This window comes from Cavenderia fasciculata (genome assembly GCF_000203815.1).
Source record: "Cavenderia fasciculata unplaced genomic scaffold Scf_Dfasci-G-o-80e12.f1-5, whole genome shotgun sequence".
NCBI classification, from domain to species: domain Eukaryota; phylum Evosea; class Eumycetozoa; order Acytosteliales; family Cavenderiaceae; genus Cavenderia; species Cavenderia fasciculata.
The window spans coordinates 2,698,275-2,718,405 of NW_004457735.1; the positions used below are offsets into that span (position 1 = coordinate 2,698,275).

A 20,131-nucleotide genomic window follows, 5' to 3' on the forward strand; every position below is an offset into this window, starting at 1 on the left:
AACATTTGATAAACTAAAAGTCAAAGGTGGGTCTTGAGAGGATAGATCCTTGCTTTGACGAATGACCCACAAAAATACTAATAAATAAATAAATATCTTTTCAACCAACAATGACGACCTCCCTACATTTTGAGAAGAAGAAGAAGTATTCGATAGATTGTTCTTCTTACTAATCTATCTATCTATCTATCTAGATATTACAATCTATTTATATTTTTATATTTTTAGTTTATAGATTCTTATTTTTGACCTTTCTCTTTGTTATCAAACTACCCGATAAAGTATGATAGTTCCACTTCAATACTGACCTGTAGGTTGGGTTTGGTTTTTTAACTTCCCCCAAAGGGCACCATTTTTCGGTGTTGCTTTCGGCGGCAAACAGAACCGACACGCCATGGACCATGCACCATTTCTGCAATGATGCTTATAAGTGATCTCCCCTCCACAAACACTAAACAGTCCTTATTTATTTATTTATTTATATATATATTGTAAAAACAAAGTTATAACAACACACACACTTTAATATTCATTCCCTCTATACTTATTTTTGATTGCTGTTTTAAAACGGGGTTGAGTAGCTCATTTATAAACATATTACAATTAGTACAATATTAGTTAGCTAGCTTTCACATCAACATCATCATCTTTAGACCAACAACAATAATAATAATTATTATTATTATAAATCTTATTATTCTTCTTTGTGGTGGCCGATAGCTACAATACAATGGTTGTTGTTAACAACAATAATAACAACAGTGAAGAATCAAATAATAACAATACCAACAACAACAACAACAACAACAACAACAATACTAATGACAATAATAATAATAATGACAATAGAAATGAAACAGATAATAGGACAATAAGATTTAATGAAGAGAATAATCATTTAATTAATCAAAGTAGTAATAATCTAGTCTTTAATCAAAACAATAATAATAATATATTAAATCAATCAAGGAATAATGTAGCCAACTCTAGAAATAATGTAAAGTCACCACTCTTTTCAACATCGTCTAGTATGAACTTGTCGTCTGCAGGTAGTTCTCCGATCGGAGGAACACAGGGAGCAACATCTGCTGTATTGGGATGTTCAAAGATGGCATTGCTGCCTGTAGACGAACGAATGGCAAGATGCGAACACTTACTACGAGAGGATAATGACGACGACGATCAGTTGGGTCTTAGTCCGACCGGTCATCATCACACCAGCAGTGGTTTATTCTCCACACTCAACCATCAGCATCATGAAGAGTCTAATCTAACCTCTTCACCAATAAATAGCTTTGATTCTGAAAGTGACAGTGACATTAAAAATCACGTCGGCGGTCACAAAACAAGCAACGGTGGTGGCCACCATCTAAGTGGCGGAGTGGAAATGAAAACAATTAAAGAAAGTCAACACAACAACAACAAAGATGAAGAAGACAAAGACTCATCAGATGAAGAAGATGATGAAGAAAATGACTCTGATATTGAATTGGAGGATCAATTGGATGCAGAGTATCTGCAAAATGAAGAGAATCAACAAATGGAGAGACTGGCGCGTCTACGTAAATACCATCATATCTACAAGGAAGCCGATTTTTGGTTGGAACATATCAATATTCTATTGTCGGTTGTATCGGTTGGTTTATTCATTGCCATGTCCTATGTCGATGTTGATGGTAAAACTTGGTACGACCTTAATTTCATCATCTTTGGTCTTTCACTTTATTTTGTTTTTGATTTTGTTAGATTATTAGTTTTCTCTGGTGATAGGTATGTAAATATAAATATAAATAATAATAATAATAATAATAGTAAATTAAATTAAGGTAATATTAATATTAATACTTTAATACTAATAATTGTTTAATTATTATTTCTTTTATAGAATTCATTTCCTAACAAAAAGAGAAACTTTAATTGATGTAGTTTCATTATTACCTATTTTCGTTACTCTTTTACCCAATACAATAGTCAATGTTATTCCTCTTGCTTTTCTTCGTGTACTTCGTATTTTAAAAGCTCCTCGTTTATTTAAATTATATGGTGCTAATAGTATGTAAAAATGAAAGAGAAGAAAGAGAAGAAAGATACATAGAAATAATTATATTAATACTTTTGATTTTTAGCTGTTACACAAAAAACTGCACAATTGATTCTATCAATTTTAATTGTTATTTTATTATTTGCATCAATGTTTACATCTGTCGAAGGTGTACCATTCCATACATCACTTTATTTTGCCGTTGTTACATTGTCAACAGTTGGATATGGTGATGTGACACCTCAATCTATTCTTGGTCGTATGCTCACCATTACAATGATTATCTTGACTTTGGTCTATCTCCCTCTTATGACTTCTGAATTACTTCATAATTTATCAAATAATAGGCGTAAGAAAATATAATATTATATAATATAGATAATAATAATAATATTAATTAATATTTATATTTATAGCATGGCATAGAAGTTATAAAACTAAAAAGGATTTTGTTGCAATTGCAGGAAATATATCTGAAAAATCATTAACCTTATTCTCTAAAGAATACTTTTTTAATGTTTGTATTAACACCTCAAGATCCCCCCCTTAAAATAATACATATATGTTTATATTTAATTAATTAATTAATTATTCTACTTTTAGTCAAGAATAGCAAAACAAACTCCATTGGTTGTATTTTGTCCAGATGAACCACCATCCTATATAAATCAATTAAAAGCAAAGTTAAAGATATCAAAATATTTAATTTATATTAAGGGCAGTTGTGGAGTACAAGATGACATTCATAGATCAAATATTAAAAATTCACTTGGTCTATTTTTGTTTTCAAGACAATCGATTCATGGTGCCAAAGAGGAAGATGAAGATAATTTACTGCGTGTCATGGCACTTCGATCATTTGCACCAAAAATACCAATCTATGTTCAAATGATGACACCAAGATATAAACAAAAGTTTTTAGATGCTGGTGCCTCCCAAGTTATTAATATTCAAGAATTAAAATTTGTAAGAAAAAACAAACAAAACAAAAAGAAAAGAAAAGAAAATAATGATAAGCATTTATTTATTTATTTATTTTTATTTATTTATTTCTCTATAGAGTATATTAGCACAATCATGTTTATCACCAGGATTTAGTACATTGATAATGAATTTATTAAGATCAGATGGAAACAAAAAAGAAATTGATGGATATGGAGCTGGAAAGATGTATGAAATATTTACATGTAGATTTTCAAGTGCATTTGAAGGAATGACATTTAAAGAGGCGGCCAAGTTAATTTTTGAAAAACTTGGTATGATTGTATTTGGTGTAGAAATGGTGGTTCAAAAGAAACCCAAGATTAAATTGATCCCAACTAGAGACTATTTAATCAAGGAAACAGACTCTGCTATCCTATTGGCAAAGAACAAAGTTGCAAGTAGAAGAGTTAGAATTTGTACAAAAGAATTTTTACAACAACCTTCATCTCTTTATCAACAACAACAACAACAAAGTCAAAGTCAAGATGAACATGATCAACCTGCTAGTAGTCAAAATTTTAATGTATGTAAAGTAAATTAATATTATATTATATTCATTCCCCATATTAATACTTTATTTAAATTATTTATTTAGATGGACACAAAAGTAATTTGGACATATGAACCAATTACAAAAAGATATATATGTCAATTAAAGTTGACACCAAGAAAACAAAGTGAATTTAATACTAAAAAGCATAGAAAGACGTTACACAAACTAATCATCGAAAAGAAAAAGGAACTGAATCATGACATGTCGGTTCTTCAAACCATTCATCAAACTGAAGTGAGCAATACAATGCCACTCTCTCAACTTTTCCCAAGAGAATGGGAAGAGTCAAATAGTAACAATAGTAATAATAGCAACAATAGTTCAGCTGCTTCTTCAACATCTCCACTTTATCATCATCATCAAAGACAACCATCCAACGATTTACAATCAACCAATTCAACTATAAAACATGATTTTAGTTTTTATGATATTATTAATCAAGAATCAAATACTAGTAGTGCTAATAGTAGTGGAATAGTAGGTGATTCTGGTGAGAATACCGTTAGATCTGATATTCATTCAACCATGACTATTCCAGAACCACCACCACCACCTCCACCAACCAACCTAAATTCAAAAACAATGATTAAACCCAAAAGATTTTGGGCAATTCATTCTCTAGTAGATCAATTATTATCATCTGTTGAAGATATGCATAATATCAACAATCATATCATTTTGGCTGGTAATCCAACCAATGTAGAATTCTTTATACGTCCACTTCGAGAAGACTATCTTCGTAGATATGACCCAATCGTACTTTTAACACCAACACCAATCAAAGAAGAAGATTGGGCTAAAATATGTCGGTATCCAGATGTTTATGTCGTCATTGGTCGTCCATCATCTGTCACCGATGTTAAAAGAGCTGGTATTTCAAAATGTTCAAAGTTTGTAGTACTCAAAGGTGAAGTTGCTGCTCAAGAATCAATCATTACAGACAAGGAAATACTAGTTACAGTATTAGGTATTAAACCTTTAATTCAAAATAATTTAATTTATCCAATTTTTGAATTAAGTATGTAAAAAATAAGAAAATAGAAATAAGATAGAAATAATAATATATTAATAATTATTTATATTTATATTATTATTTAATTTAGTTGATCCAGCAAATATGAGATTTTTTGTTGGTAATGGAAATTGGAATCAAAATGATCCATATTATACGGCACCATCATTTGCAAGTGGAAGTGTATTCCTTAGTGAAACATTTGATTGTTTGTTGGGACAATGTTATTTAAATCGACATATTCTAACGCTGGTTGAATTATTGGTTTCAAAGGCATCGTACAATAATAATAATAGTAATAATAACGATACAGCTGGTAGTCGTACTAAAATATTTCAAGTCGAGGTACCTGAAATGTTTGTCAATCAAAGGTTTGGATACCTTTTTGAATGTTTGGTAGATTGCAATATTTTCTGTCTTGGTCTCTATCGATACGATGAGAAATCATCCAACCATTATGTACATACGAATCCACAACCTTCAACCATCTTATCACAATACGATAAATTATTTATTTTATTAAGAATGCAATAATAATTAATTATAATAAATCAGAAAAGAAGAAAGATCTTTGTGGTATCAAATAATAAATAAATTATAGAGATTGTTTCTATTTTTGAAAGTAACAACAATCCTAGTTGATGTTCAAGTGTAAGTGTCAATCCGGAATATATCCACAACACCCAATTGAATCGGGTATGCAATCAGAACACTGGGGTACCTTTCTCTAAAGATTCTGGTTTGAGAAATTTATTTTTCAAGTGTTGGGGCTGACGCGGCGTTTGGTTGTGCGCACGCACCTCAATTCTTTGTTTGAATCAGAGACCCTTTTTTATTTTTTTTTATTCATTTTTTAAAAACACACACATACGCATTAACAAAGAGAGAATTACTAAAATTCATTAAACCAATACTACATAGATTTATATATATATATATTTATATATTTAAAATAGTTAATTATCTATCGACCTAAAGAGAATAGAATAATTACTTGATTCCAAATATTTTTTAATTTTAAAAACAAGCAACGGATCAAAAAAAAAAAATAGAAAAAATTTGGAAAAACAGAAACTTCCTCTCACACCACCACATTAATAATAGTATCACCAGCTTCAGACACCTCACCTCTCTTAACCATACCTACCTTTTTAGTTTTGTATATAATTCTATTTCTATTTATTATTTATTTATTTAAAATATCATCATCATCTTCATTCATTCGAATACTACGCAGTATACATACATCAAAAACAAGATATACAACAACTTTAATCTACAACCCACAACAACAACAACCAAACGTTTAACCTTTTGTCTTCATTTTTAAAAGATAAGAGAAGAAAAGAATAAATATTAGAAAATAATAGTAATAATACAACAACAACAACAGATAATAATAATCTAATAATGGAAGAATCAAACAAACAAGAATTATTAAAGTTCTTGAATATATTTCAACATTTGGGGATGACTCATTTAAAGACATTGAATGGGTTCTTGCAACGACCTATATCTTCATTGTTGACATCGAGTATTGCCAATACAGCATCTATACCATTATTCGAGGCAGGTGCAATCGATGGAGATGAAGCAAGAAGCAATAGAAAGACTGTATATAACCTCATGCAAACATTGGACAAGGCCAATGAAGATCAAGTAGACACGATGGTCAATCTCGTCACCAAACAGTTACGTCAACAACTAGATCAATCAGATTTGCAATCAGCTGTTCAATTGGCCACCCAACTATCAATCCCACTCGAGTATATCGAAGCTATTGGCAAGTTGTACCAATCGTTCCTTTGTTTCGAGTCGGTATCGGTTCATCTTACCGAAGATCATCTCTCCAAGATTACCGACGCTCTCGTCTCTGTATTTCCACTGTCACCACTTGAAGACCCACAAACTTCACAAACTCTAATGGGTCAAAGCAATACCAACGTCGTTGCCAATAGTCCAGAATCACAACTAAAGATTCAAAACTATATTACCATCCTCCAAAAATTACAACAACTCTTTACCACTACTCGTATCGACTCTATCATGCACTTGCACCAAGAAATCAACAATGGTCACATTCAACAACAACTTCAACTTCAACAAGGTACTTCGTATCACCAATACCTCCACCAACAGATTTGTGAGACTTTGGATCTAAAAAACGACGAGTATTACCTTGCTACTGCCCTCCACTCTCTTCTTCACATTGACGAGTCTAGTCTCATCAGTCTTATTGACAGTTTCCCCAAGTTAAAGTCACTTCAACTTGCTCAACTTGCTCATCTCCCTTTTAAAAATGTCTACGAAGTTTTGGATATGCGTTCAAACCTTTGTTCTCTAACTTCTACCTATGGTTATTTTGCAAATCAACAACAAAATTCTTCACCAAATTATACTTTTCCAATTATTGATCCTACAAAGTAAGAGAAACAGAAAACAAATGTATAATATTATTTTTATGTTTACTTATTTACTTATTTCTATTTTTTAGATCAGTACAAATTAAAATAGTTGAACAACCACCAGAGAAAGCAGTTTATAAGAGAAATGTAAAACCAGCACCATCAGTAATGTTTGATGGAGATTCTAAATTATTGGATGGAAATTATTATGTAGCATGTACATTGTTGAGATGTAATACATTCCAAGAGGAACCAGGATTTTTGATTGGTAACAAGACTACACCATTTGGTAGCAGTAAAGTAGTTACCTTTAAAAAACTTAAAGTATTGGTCACATCTCATCAACAAGGTGAAACACTTTTCTGTTTTAGATTCGATCTTCGTCGTTACCGTAGTGACTATGACACTAATCCAAATGATTTTGAAGTAGTCTCTTCGATTCATTCCAATCCAATCTGTCTCTTGTCTCACTCGACCCAATTAAAACATACTGCCAATGTTGATCTCCCACAAGTTGTCGAAGCTATTCCTCTTAGTGGTACTAGTTCTGGTGGTACTAGAGTAGCTGTACTTGGAAGTAACTTTGCCGATACTCCAGCCACTCGTATCAAGTTTGACAATGCTGAAGTCGTACCAACATTCCACTCTCAGGGTACTCTGTTGTGTTACACTCCCGAACATGCCCCTGGTACTGTTCAAGTACGTGTAAGCAACTCGCCAAAGCACTGGAGCAATAATAGTGCCGTCTATACCTATGAAGATGAACGTACCATTGCTTTGAGAAACGCTAGAGAAGAGACACAGATGAATGTCCCCAAATCATCGTTGGGTATTGATTTCATGTCTACTTTTACCTCTTCGTTTATCATCAAGGGTAGTGATTCAAACATGACCAACTTGCCTAGTGGTGGTGGTGCCATGCGTACCAACTATCCCAGCTCTGGTGGCAATAGATACAATTTGCATGCAACTGATGCCCGTGGATTCGCTCTACTTCATTACCTATCAGTGTTTGCAGAGTCTGATCAAAAGTATGCTGAAATGTTTGTTCAAGTATTGCAAGAGTCATCGACTTGCGGATTATTACATGTTCTCGACAAGTTTGGAAACACTGCTTTGCATTGGGCAACCATCTTTGAGTGTGTAGCTGTAGTTCGTGCGTTACTCGCCAAAGGTGTATCTTCAAACGTACAGAATCTCGATGGTATCACTCCACTTCATTTGGCAGTTGCTGCTGGCAACATTGACATTGCCAAGATGATGTTGTCGACTGGTGCCAACGTCACACTCGGTGACATTGACGGTTCATCTGCTCTCCACTTTGCCGCTACTGCCCGTTGTAACAGTCGTGAATTAACTGCTCTCCTCTTGTCGTGTGGTGCCAATCTATATGCACGTGACGATGAAGACGAGACATCTCTTCACCACGCCGTCCGTAATGGAAGTGGAGAGGTTGTCGCATTACTCTTACAAGCTGCTCACTATTGTGAATCCATCGCTGCCAAGACTGCCTCTGTCTCTTCATATCCATACCAACTTGTTCTGCAAGACGAACCATTCCACTCGCTACAAAATGAAGATGGGGAAACACCTCTTCACATTGCCGCTGCCACCAACAATATCGTTGCCATGGAATTATTGTTGCGTTCAGGTGCTAGATCAGATATTATGGACAATGATGGTCAAACTGCATTACATTTACATATCGAATCTATCAAGAGACAAGAAAATAACAATAATACTAGTCCAATCAACAATCAAGACAATCAAATCATTTTAAATCTTTTCATTCAAAAAAATAATTTTAATCAACCTCAACCAATGATGGAAACCAACAACACCAAAGAAACTATTTATTACAACCCAACCAATCAAGTTTCAAAACAAATTTATAAATATTTGAAACAACAACAAGACAATATCCAAGAATTTAGTAAACAAAATCAATCCAGAATCGACCAACAACAATATCAAACAGTTAATAATCTTTTTCAACAACAATCAATATTTTAAAATATAAATCATAGAATATGTAAATTATCTTTTTCTCTTTTAAAAAAAATAAAAATATCAAAAAAAACAATAAATAATTAAAAAATTAAATCAAAAACAAGTAATAGTAGTTTTATTTCTTTTTCTTTTTATCTCTTTTTAATTCTTCTTCTTCTTCTTCTTCCTCGATATCTTCTTCTTCATTTTCTTCTTTATCCTTTCTTTTTTCTACTTTTTTATCTTTAACTTTTACATTGTCTTTAACTTTGTTACTTTTAATTGAATTTGCAAATAAAATGGTATGAGCCCATCCTGTATGATCACCAAATCTGTCTTTCCAAAGTACTCTTATGTCTTGGTACACCTTTTGAGTTAATGATTTATTTTTCAGTGATGGGAAATGTTTTTTGGAAATGGTCCATATATGTGTATCAATTGGAACAATATCAAATTTATCCAATGAAAATAAACAAACACAATCTGCCACTAGTAAAAATAAATAAATAAATAAGTAAATAAATACAATTATTAATATTCTATTCTATTCTATTCTATTTACCTTTTTGTCCAACACCCATTAAACTAATTAATTCTTTATGGGAATGTTCATGATTTGATGTACGAAGTGATTGTAACCATTGTAATCCACCCTTTTCTTTTACTTGTTGTGCAGCTTTTACAATAAACTTTGATCTATATCCAAATCCCAAATCGTTCAATGATGACTCTTTGATTGTTAATAATTGTTCCAAAGTTGGAAAGGAACAAAGTCGGTGTCCTTGAAACGTTGTAATATGATCACCATAGGTTTCACAAAGTGAATTGACCATTTTAGTGATACGTGTAATATTGTTATTTTGCGAACATATAAAAGAGAATAAACAATCCAACGGATATTGCCTAAGTAATCTTAGACCAATAAATGATGGTGATACTCTAATAAATTCCTTATTTAATGAATGTAATGAAGCATCTTTATCCTCTTCTTCCTCATCTTGTTCGTTTTCTTTATCCTCTTTTGATTCGTTTGTTTCTTTTGTTTCACCATTACTCCAAGTTTCAAAGAGTAAAGGTAAATGATACTTTAAATTAAAGTAATCATTGATGATTGATCTTCTTTCATCTGGTCCAATACTAGTATTATTGAAATTGATACGATTGTTTGAATCGATGAATTGATAGTCAAGGTAGGTGTCCCGTCTTTGAAGTTGAACAGCATGTTTTCCAATAACACCAAGCCATCTTTCATTGTCAGTATTGATGTCTTGATCAGCCGCTGATGCTGATGGTTTAGTTCTCCTCCAAACAAATGATTGTCCCGACAACAATGTCTTGCGAAGATTAAGTGTATTGTTTATCAACTCTATCGATTCCCATTGTTCTTGTTCTTGTTCTTTTTGGCTCATTATAAATGATACTTTTAAATGAGATGTTGTTGTTGTTGTTCTGCTGACAGTTGTTGAATAATAACGTAATGATCGATTTAAAACGTTGATCATCAATCTGTCATTACAATGGTTGTGATGATCATCATCATCACACATACGACCCAAACCAGTTTCGTTTTTCACACAACTTATTATAAATTATACTTTTTACTTGTAAATCATTAAAGTGAGTGAGGAGAGGATATTCGTATTTAGTAAATTAATCATGATATTTAAATATCAAGTTTATTTCTCCACCTCACCGCTGAGATAATTATTAAATGGTTACTGGTTTCTCTCTTTAAAGAGAGATGAAACTACTCTCTCTGCTCTATCCCAGACGGGTAGTAACATGTTAATCAACCAAACAGGAATAGATGCCCATAGGCAGGAGGCAGTGACTCCATTTCATTGCAAAACTCGACGGGAATCAAAGGGATAAAAACTTTCGTTTGAAGAAGAATTGGTCCTGGGGAGGTTAGTTAAAGTATCTCCTATGGGTGGGTTTGAAAATCGGGTCGAGATATTTCCTTTTGCGAAAAGCGATGACATCCCCACAGCTGTTGATTTTTTATTCGTTTTAATCAACATCTCTATAAATTTGCACCATCTTCTTCTTCATTTCATATCATATTATTTATTTATTTATATCTTTACAATTATGTTTAGAATTATTGTATATATTGCTTTCATATTGTCTGTCTTGTCAGCTGCTGCTTATGCTGGTTTCACATGTGCAAAGCCGTAAGTAGATTGACTTGAATCGTATATACTTTGGTATTAACATTTTATCTCTCTTTCTCTTCTCACATATCTAGATGTTATGGTAACGTAAGTATTTGTATTTAATATCAACTAGTTGATCAATAAGAGTGAAGGAGGAAGAAAGGAAAGGAAAGGAAAGGAATTAAAGAAAATGATACTAAATTTATTTTATTTATTTATTGACTTATTACTTATTTATTATCAATTGATTACCCATAATCTAATATCTGATCATGGTTAGATGTGTTGCTCAATGTATGTATTAAAGAAATTTTAATCAAAAATTGCATGTCCAGCATCCTGCTCGACCCGCCAGCATGCTGGTTCAAACACAAATTAATTAAAAGGATTATATGATTCTAATACTCTTCTTTTTCAATACAAATATAATATATATATATATAAATAGTCCAAGCAACAACCAATACTATTTAACTGATTTCTGTGGATCTACCAGTGCTTGTGGACAAGTTCCATCATGCTCTGGAACTCACTATTTCACAGCTGATGCTCAAAGATTCGGTTGTTCCAAGTACCTTAACCTCTGCAATTCATCAAAGAAATGTGTCAAGGCACAGATCTATGATAGTGGACCAGCAATGTGGGTCGAACAGGACGCTGGCCGTGCCATTATTGATGCATCCCCAACGATTTGTCAACTCCTATCTGGTCACAGCAGCTGTGGATGGTCAGACAAGATCAGTATCACTGCCACCCTCACTTCTGCTTTGGATGGCCGTCCACTTGGTCCATTCAACGTCACCAACGAAGAGTATGAAGACATGTTGGTCACTCACGAAATTCTTTTGGAACAATGTGAGGCTGATGGTGTTTGCAAGGTCCAAGAATAAATAAATAAATAAATAAATAAAATAAATAAAATATAACAATAGACATCCAATTCAAGGTATAGGTAAAATTATGATTGATAAATTTACAATCCTATAGAGGATAAACATGTTTATTAAATGAATCCAATATGTGGAGGGGAGGGGAGGGGAATGGAGGTTTTGTTTCAACACTCCTTGTCAAATCCATCAAAAAACCAACAGTATATTTGATTGATTAGTGAGTTGCTGGGGCAGCAGCAGGAGCAGCAGCTGGGGCACCAGTCTTGATAGCAGTGATTTCACCGTCAATAAACTTTAATTGAGCAGTCAAGAGTTCCTTTCTTCTTTCAAGGGCAGCCAATCTTTCAGCAGGTGGTAATCCTAACAACTAATATATTGAATAGAAAAAAAAAAAAAAAGAATAAAAGGTTTGTATTAGTATTTGGTTTCAATTGAGATTCTATATATATATATATAAATATGTGTATTAAGACTTGCTTTATCTTCAATGTATCCACTTGGGTTCTTTAATTTCTTTGCTTTCTTCTCTTCCTTGGCTTTCTTCTTGTCTTCCTTTGGGGACCTTTCCTTCCTTGCCTTCCTTGCCCTCCTTTACCTTCTTCTCCTTGCCTTCCTTGGCATCCTTATCCTTCTTGTCCTTTTTAACTTCCTTTTCTGACATGTTTAAAATTATCTGTATATATTATATGTTTGTGTATATATTTGAATACCAAATGAAGTCAGTGAGGGTATTTATAAAGAAAGTCTGAATATCCATGCTCTCATATTTAATTTAATTAAATTATCAACTTTCACAGAACCCACAAAAAATTCATCATCACCAACCCCAATTCTGTGTTCAAAAAAAATATCTGTTCAATGGTGTCTTTTAAAGTAAAGATCCTTGTACCAAGTTGCTACTTATTATTATTATTATCAAATCATCAACTTGTCGTTTAATTTATTAATAGTTTTCTTGAAACAATATTATAAGTGAACCAAAAAAGGAAAGAAAAGATAGGTCAAAGCTAGATAGATAGAAAGATAGATAATTACAAGCCAATAATTACAAATACATACAAAATGATTGACAAATAATAATTTAATTATTATTATTATTATTATTATTATGACACATCATGATGTGTATTGTGAATGAAATAGATCCAAGAGATGAAGAGAGACAAACAAAAATAATTATTATTATTTTCAACTCACGGCACAAAGTATTATTTTCTTGTTCTGCAGAAGAAGAATTTCGAACCTCGAACCGACAAATCGTCTTTAAAGTATTTCTTCTTCTTCTTTTTTGTGTAAACTATAAACAATATAGATAGATAGAAATAACATGGTGATAGATACAAGTAGATTTAATAAAGAGTCATCAAATGTATTGGGATATATAAGTAATGACTATCCACTCTATCAACAAATAGTAGATGAGATTCAACAAGCCTCAAAGTCATTCGATACAGCTCCAGTAGCCTCTAAACTATACAATGCAATCGTCATTGTCTCTGGTGGATCGGTTAATCGTGCTGCTATCGGTGGATACTTGCAATTGTTGGTTGAAGGAGGTTCAATTATGTTTTATCAATCCTCTGAAGACAACCTTACTCTTGATCTATTATGTAATGGTTTCGTTGATATTGCTTCTTCAAAGTTTAATAATCTTGTATGGAAAGAGAAAGAGAGAAAGAGAGAAGCAATAGACTAACTCATTCATTCCTATATTATATTATATTAGAATTTAACAATTGCAAGTAAACCAGATTGGAGTTCAGGTGTAACAGAATCTATTCAATTAAAATCAGGAGGATGGGGATCAGCAGGTGAAAATGATGTTATCGATGAAAATGATTTATTATCAGAACAAGATAAGAGTTTAAAACCAAAGAGTAAATATATATATATACTCTAGAACATATGACCAACCATATATTTAAGTATATATATTAATTTGGTTTATTTAATTTTTTAGCAACTTTGGATGATTGTGAAGTTGGAGCCAAAGGTAAAAAGGCTTGTAAGAATTGTACATGTGGAAGAGCTGAAATGGAAGATGCAGGAGAAGTAAAAGAAAAACCAAAATTAACAAAGGAAATGATAGAGAATCCAGGTGTTGGTAGTGATTGTGGAAGTGTATGTATAATAGAATGACTGGAAGCAACCTACCTGGTTAGTTTATTAACAATATTAACATAATTTATTTATTTAGTGTTCACTTGGTGACGCATTTAGATGTAAGGGATGTCCATATAGAGGTTTACCAGCTTTCAAGGTTGGTGAAAAGATCGTTTTACCAGACGACTTTTTAACTGACGATATTTAAACAAAGAATAGGAATAGAATAGAATAGAATAAATAGATAGGACCTTAATCCCTGTCACCCGTATTATTACATGTATCACCAAAATAGAATTGATTCTATCCCTGGTTGGCTTTTTAATCGACGTCACGAAGATATCTTTGTTTTTAAAGTCATGACGGAGATATCTTTTTTGGGTGAACAAATATTTCGCTGTTCTTTGAGATAATCAGTTTTATTCGTTTTATGATGATGACTGTGCTTATCATTGGGATAAGCAGCAAACACACCAGGCTGGTTAACGGAATGACGGAATGTGTGAGTGCGTAGCCGTCGTCGGCTCTGGTTTAATACAAGCAACCTAACCCTAACCTGGGTACTTGGTCGATCTTAAACCCCCTCCAATATTAATAATAAAAAATATCTTGATGGCACAGAAACTAATTTAAAAGGGACGATCGTCATCGTTCATCTTTCATTTCACATTCATTTACATTTATCTCTTTAATATATATATATACATATATATCTCTATCTCTCTCTCTTTAGCAAAAGAGTAGACTAGTTACACATCATCATATATATATAGAATGGGAGTTAATAAAATAACCATTTTAGGACAATTAAAAGCTATATTACTACTCAAATTTATACAAGCTATTAGAGACAAGAAGTTTATATTCTCTGGTGTATTAATTCCTGTATGAACTATTATATATATATATATCATAGATAAAGGTTAGTTAATCTATCTATATCTTTCTTTCATTCATTCTAGTTGGTTGGAGTAGGATTATCATTATTATTTAATTTCTTAAACTTTACATCTGGTAGTGATTCAACAGTCACATTTACACCAGTTAACAATGTTAATCTAACCTATAACCCAAGTACATCTCTTGGTGAGACACCAATTATCAATACGATGAAATCAATGTTTGATGTAGACTTTCTTGAAATCACTGAACAACAAATGACCAATGACATCTTTAACTATACATTAAGTGATCAAATTGGAGGTTATTCATTCAATGATACAAAGGATAACCTTACATTTACTCAAACTATTTTTTTCAATTCATCATCTATTATTCCAAATTTAAATCAAAATCTTTATATTTCTATTTGTATGTAAATTAAATTATATAATTATATATCTATATATTTATTAACTCTTTTTTTTTTTTTTTTTACTTTAGATAACTTGGTATCAAATAAAACATTAAAGATTGTAGAAACACTTACACCACTTGGTAGTGGTAATACAGGATTCCAATTATTCCCATTTATTGGTCCTATTCTCATTCAATATACATTTATCTTTTTCGTTCCCTACTTTGCAATCAATATTGTAGTTGAACGATCAAAGGGTATAAAGTATCACTTGTTTTTAAATTCACTCCGTTCAAAGGTATACTGGGGTGGTTATCTACTCGCTGATTTCATTCTTTACCTTGCACCTGCTACTATTGGTTGGTTTGCACTTACCGTTGCCAAAGTCGATGGATTCTACACCAATCCTGTTGGATCATTCTTTTTATTCTTTTGTTTTGGTCTATCTGCCATTCCATTTGGTTATATCATTCAATTTGCATTTGACAAGGAAGATACTGCCAGCAAGTGGTTATATTCATTGGCATCGATTATCAGTACCGTACCATCAACAGTTATTTCATTTGCCGCTCCAAATGGTGTACCTAGAGCTGTAACTGTTCTACTCTCATTCTTACCAGCTTGTTCATTATTTAATGGTTTATCTGATTTGGTTCGTGGTCAAGATACTATCATCACAACTATTATTGTTCAACTAGCAAGTTGTGTCTTATATTTATTTGTTATCTAGTAAGTCAAATTTAAAAATATATACAAAATACATATAATCAAATATTAATTTACTTTTCATTTCTTTTTTAGTATAATTGAAAGAATTAAAAATAGACCATCAAAAGTAACAGTTGATGATGTTGAATTGAATCAAGGAAATACAGATCAAGATGTTTTGGATGAAAGACAAAGAGTACAACAATCTACTCAACCCAATAGTGGTCATAAATATGTCATCACTGTCGATGGTATCTTTAAACATTTTGTTGAAAATCTACCAGATGATAAAAGTGGCTATGAAAAGAAAAGAGTTAAAGCTGCTGTTGATGGCATTTGGTTTGGTGTTGAATCTGGTCAATGCTTTGGTCTTCTTGGTCATAATGGGTAAATATCATGATAAAAGAAAGATGAAAAAAAGAATATTTTATTAATGGTTATTATTATTACAATATAGTGCTGGTAAAACAACATTGGTTAATATTATGACTGGTATTCTAAATTGTGACAGAGGTGATGGTTTTATTGATCGATTCAGTATTTCAAAGGAACGTGAAAGTTCATTTTCATCGGTTGGAAGTTGTCCACAAACAGACATCCTTTTTGACAATCTCACCATCCGTGAACATCTTCAACTCTTTAGTTCTATCAAGGGTGCCTCCAAAGAAGACTCTCAAGTTGAAATCAACTACTTTATCGAAAAGTTTAGAATTGCTGAACATGCCGACAAAAAATCAAAGGAACTTTCTGGTGGTACCAAACGTAAATTAAGTGTTGCTTGTTGTTTAGTTGGTAGTCCTCGTATTGTCTTCCTGTATGCCAAATATATAATTATAAATATATTTATAATTAGACATTATCCTAATTCTCTCTTTCTTTCTCTTTATCTATCTCTAGTGATGAAGCATCAAGTGGATTAGATCCATCAAGTAGACGTCATTTATGGGAAATCATTCAAGAAATGAAACCAGGTAAAGCAATCATTCTCATTTCTCATTCAATGGATGAAGTTGATTTCCTTGCCAATCGTATTGGTATCATGTGTAATGGTCGTCTCAGATGTATTGGTACACCAAGTCATCTTAAACATAAATTTGGTTCAGGTTATACATTGGATATTCAACCTCGTAATTTTTCAGATACTCCAAATATTATAAAGTAAGAAAATACATAAATATTTATAATAATAATAATAATAATTTATATTAATACAATGATTTCCATTTAGTTATATTAAAAATTCATTCCCAGAAGCAGTGTTTATTGAAAAACTTGGCATCATTACCTTTGAATTACCAACATCTGACAACTTTTCATTGGCTAAAATATTTAGAGTATGCGAAGTTGGTAAACAACAAGTTGGTATTGTTGATTTCAATGTTTCAGAGACTAGTTTGGAAAAGGTCTTTTTGAAATTGGCTGTTGAACAATCAAATGCCGAAGACCATGACAAGATCCTAGAAAAAAAGAAACACACAATTGTAGAAAAACTAACACAATGTTATTGTTAATTAGTAATATCAATATCTGTATTATTAATTAATTAAAACTAGAAATAGTTAGTTTTATCTTTTATATCTCCCCTCCCCCTCCCCTCCCCTCCCCAAATTTTAAAAATCAAATTAATTAAATAAATAAATAAATCAACAAACAATTAAACAAATAATCAATTTGATCCATTTATTTATTTATTTATTTTAAATTTTAAGAATTAATTAATCATCATATAGAGAAAGAAAAACGATCAATTCCAAGATGTTTATCAGATAATTTTAGCATCAACAACCAAAACTATAAAATAAATTAAAAAAAAGAAATCAAAAGTTCATATTTTCAATTTAGTTTCTCAAATCATATGATAAATGATCAATAGATAGATCGATATTTAGAGTTTAAAAGAAGAATTTGTAGCAATAGAAAGAATACTACATAACATATGTTTGAAAAAGGATCATCATCATTATCTCCTTTATCATCATCATCAACAACAATAGTTTATAATAATAATCATAAACATTTAATAGAGAAAGAAGAATCACAACAAGAATTTAAAAAAAGAATGAAGACTAAAGTAATACCTATTACACAAATCACAAAAGATCAACAATCATACAACCCCAAGTATTACCATAGTGTAGACTTGGAGGCTATTGACAAGGACACTAAAGAGTTTTATAATGTTGTAGTGGCCATTGGAGACAAAGATAGCACAGACACTGCAACCATTGAAATCACAAAGGTTGAGCAAAAGTTATTTCAAATACTATTGGATGTTGCCAAGGTGAACAATTGCAACACGACACTTAGAGTAGCAGGTGGATGGGTACGAGACAAGCTTCGTGGTGACAATAGTCATGATATTGATATTGCATTGGATAATATGATGGGTGAAGCATTTGCAGCACTCGTAAACAAATACCTAGAGGATCATCATCAAGAAACACATCGTATTGGTGTCATTCAATCAAATCCCGATCAATCAAAGCATCTTGAAACTGCTACTGTTAAAATTTTTGATTCTTGGGTTGATTTGGTTAATCTTCGTTCTGAAACTTATTCTTCAAATTCAAGAATCCCTGAAATTGTATGAAACCAACAAAGATAAATCAATCTAAATTTAAATATATTAATATTATCTACTTTTTAATTTTAGAAAATTGGAACACCAGAACAAGATGCGTTTAGAAGAGATTTAACAATTAATTCATTATTTTATAATGTAAATGAGAATAGAATTGAAGATTTTACTGGAAATGGTATTGTTGATTTGAAATGTGGTATTGTTAGAACTCCTCTTCCACCATTGACAACCTTTTTGGATGATCCATTACGTGTACTACGTTCAATTAGATTTGCAACAAGACTCTACTATGCAATCGATCATAAATTGGTAGAAGCTGCATCAAACCCAACAGTAAAAGAAGCTCTTAAATCAAAAGTTTCTCATGAGCGTATTGGTATTGAATTGGATGGAATGTTAAATGGTCCAAGACCTGATTTGGCAATTCAATTAATTTATGAATTTGGTTTATTTGATCATGTTATTAATATTCCAGATTCAATTGGTATGAAAAAAAAGAGAAACAAAAGACAAATTATTATATTTTACATTTTATTTATTATTATTTTTTTTTTTTAGAAATACAAGATAAAGAATATAAATATAAATCAATATTAAATGTATTAAATATGATGAGATTTATAAATTGGGGAACACAAGCAGAAGAAGCTTCAACTAGAAAGACAAGATTATTGGCAAGTTTATGTGCAAATATTTATGGATACACATTCAAGAATCCATTGAAAAAGAACAAGGATACACCCATTTTACAACACGTCTTGGTAGACTATCTCAAAGTATCAAACAAGGAATGTGATGAAATTACAAATGTTTTGGAATGTGCTAAATTATTTAGACCATTGGTCAATCAATTCTACACCAACCATGTATTTTCTCGAAAGTCTGTTGGTTTGGTAATTTACAAGGCAGGTCCATTTTGGAAAAGTTCATTGGCAATTGCTTTGATTTCAGAATTGCCAGAATTTCAACATAATCTTGTATATCCCCTTCACAAGGAAGAAATTAATAATTCTCCATCTCATGATTTTTATCTTCATCTTTCACATCCTAATCATCATCATCCTCCTTGTAAGTTGCTTAAATAATTATTAAATAATAATTAAATAATAATTTTTTTTTTTTTCCCTTTTTTATAGTATGTGATGAATCAAAGGATATTGAAATTAAATATGATCAATTTTGTGCTACAGTAGCAAACCATGATTTGGTTGGAGTTTGGAATATCAAGAAATTATTAAATGGTAAACAAGTGATGGATATGCTTCAAAGAAAACCAGGTGAATGGTTGACACCACTATTACAAGATGTATTTGAATGGCAACTAGATAATCCTCAACTTGGTGAAAAGGAATGTAAAGAATATGTATTATCAAAATTCTCTCCTAAATAGAGAATAAAAAATAATAAAAAAA

At 31.6% G+C, this 20,131-nt stretch overlaps 7 protein-coding genes across 7 annotated transcripts; 5 read left to right on the forward strand and 2 right to left on the reverse strand.

Moving 5' to 3' along the window:
• Positions 1-730: 730 nt before the first annotated feature.
• On the forward strand, positions 731-9,008 carry kcnma1 (calcium-activated BK potassium channel; the record flags this gene model as incomplete). The annotated part of the gene is made up of 12 exons (XM_004361529.1): positions 731-1,770; positions 1,886-2,052; positions 2,127-2,390; positions 2,458-2,558; positions 2,645-3,007; positions 3,102-3,548; positions 3,621-4,596; positions 4,682-5,049; positions 5,115-5,166; positions 5,695-5,749; positions 5,961-7,013; positions 7,085-9,008. 12 exons carry the CDS (start codon positions 731-733, stop codon positions 9,006-9,008), a joined length of 6,810 nt encoding a protein of 2,269 aa, XP_004361586.1.
• A 112-nt stretch (positions 9,009-9,120) lies between these two features.
• ogg1 (8-oxoguanine DNA-glycosylase) lies at positions 9,121-10,768 on the reverse strand (the record flags this gene model as incomplete). Its single annotated transcript, XM_004361530.1, has 3 exons — positions 9,121-9,473; positions 9,547-10,562; positions 10,704-10,768. 3 exons carry the CDS (start codon positions 10,766-10,768, stop codon positions 9,121-9,123), a joined length of 1,434 nt encoding a protein of 477 aa, XP_004361587.1.
• Positions 10,769-11,075: 307 nt separating this feature from the next.
• alyA (lysozyme) lies at positions 11,076-12,030 on the forward strand (the record flags this gene model as incomplete). The annotated part of the gene is made up of 2 exons (XM_004361531.1): positions 11,076-11,158; positions 11,589-12,030. 2 exons carry the CDS (start codon positions 11,076-11,078, stop codon positions 12,028-12,030), a joined length of 525 nt encoding a protein of 174 aa, XP_004361588.1.
• Positions 12,031-12,244: 214 nt separating this feature from the next.
• Positions 12,245-12,691, reverse strand: DFA_05872 (uncharacterized protein; the record flags this gene model as incomplete). Its single annotated transcript, XM_004361532.1, has 2 exons — positions 12,245-12,397; positions 12,626-12,691. 2 exons carry the CDS (start codon positions 12,689-12,691, stop codon positions 12,245-12,247), a joined length of 219 nt encoding a protein of 72 aa, XP_004361589.1.
• Positions 12,692-13,357: 666 nt separating this feature from the next.
• rsc43 (uncharacterized protein) lies at positions 13,358-14,341 on the forward strand (the record flags this gene model as incomplete). The annotated part of the gene is made up of 4 exons (XM_004361533.1): positions 13,358-13,684; positions 13,757-13,907; positions 13,991-14,151; positions 14,228-14,341. 4 exons carry the CDS (start codon positions 13,358-13,360, stop codon positions 14,339-14,341), a joined length of 753 nt encoding a protein of 250 aa, XP_004361590.1.
• A 566-nt stretch (positions 14,342-14,907) lies between these two features.
• abcA11 (ABC transporter A family protein) lies at positions 14,908-17,940 on the forward strand (the record flags this gene model as incomplete). Its single annotated transcript, XM_004361534.1, has 8 exons — positions 14,908-15,018; positions 15,096-15,444; positions 15,517-16,159; positions 16,232-16,525; positions 16,596-16,952; positions 17,036-17,296; positions 17,367-17,619; positions 17,869-17,940. The coding sequence occupies 8 exons, from the start codon at positions 14,908-14,910 to the stop codon at positions 17,938-17,940; spliced, it is 2,340 nt and encodes a 779-aa protein (XP_004361591.1).
• A 134-nt stretch (positions 17,941-18,074) lies between these two features.
• Positions 18,075-20,109, forward strand: DFA_05875 (tRNA nucleotidyltransferase; the record flags this gene model as incomplete). The annotated part of the gene is made up of 4 exons (XM_004361535.1): positions 18,075-18,722; positions 18,792-19,203; positions 19,278-19,787; positions 19,856-20,109. The coding sequence occupies 4 exons, from the start codon at positions 18,075-18,077 to the stop codon at positions 20,107-20,109; spliced, it is 1,824 nt and encodes a 607-aa protein (XP_004361592.1).
• Between the last annotated feature and the right edge of the window lie 22 nt (positions 20,110-20,131).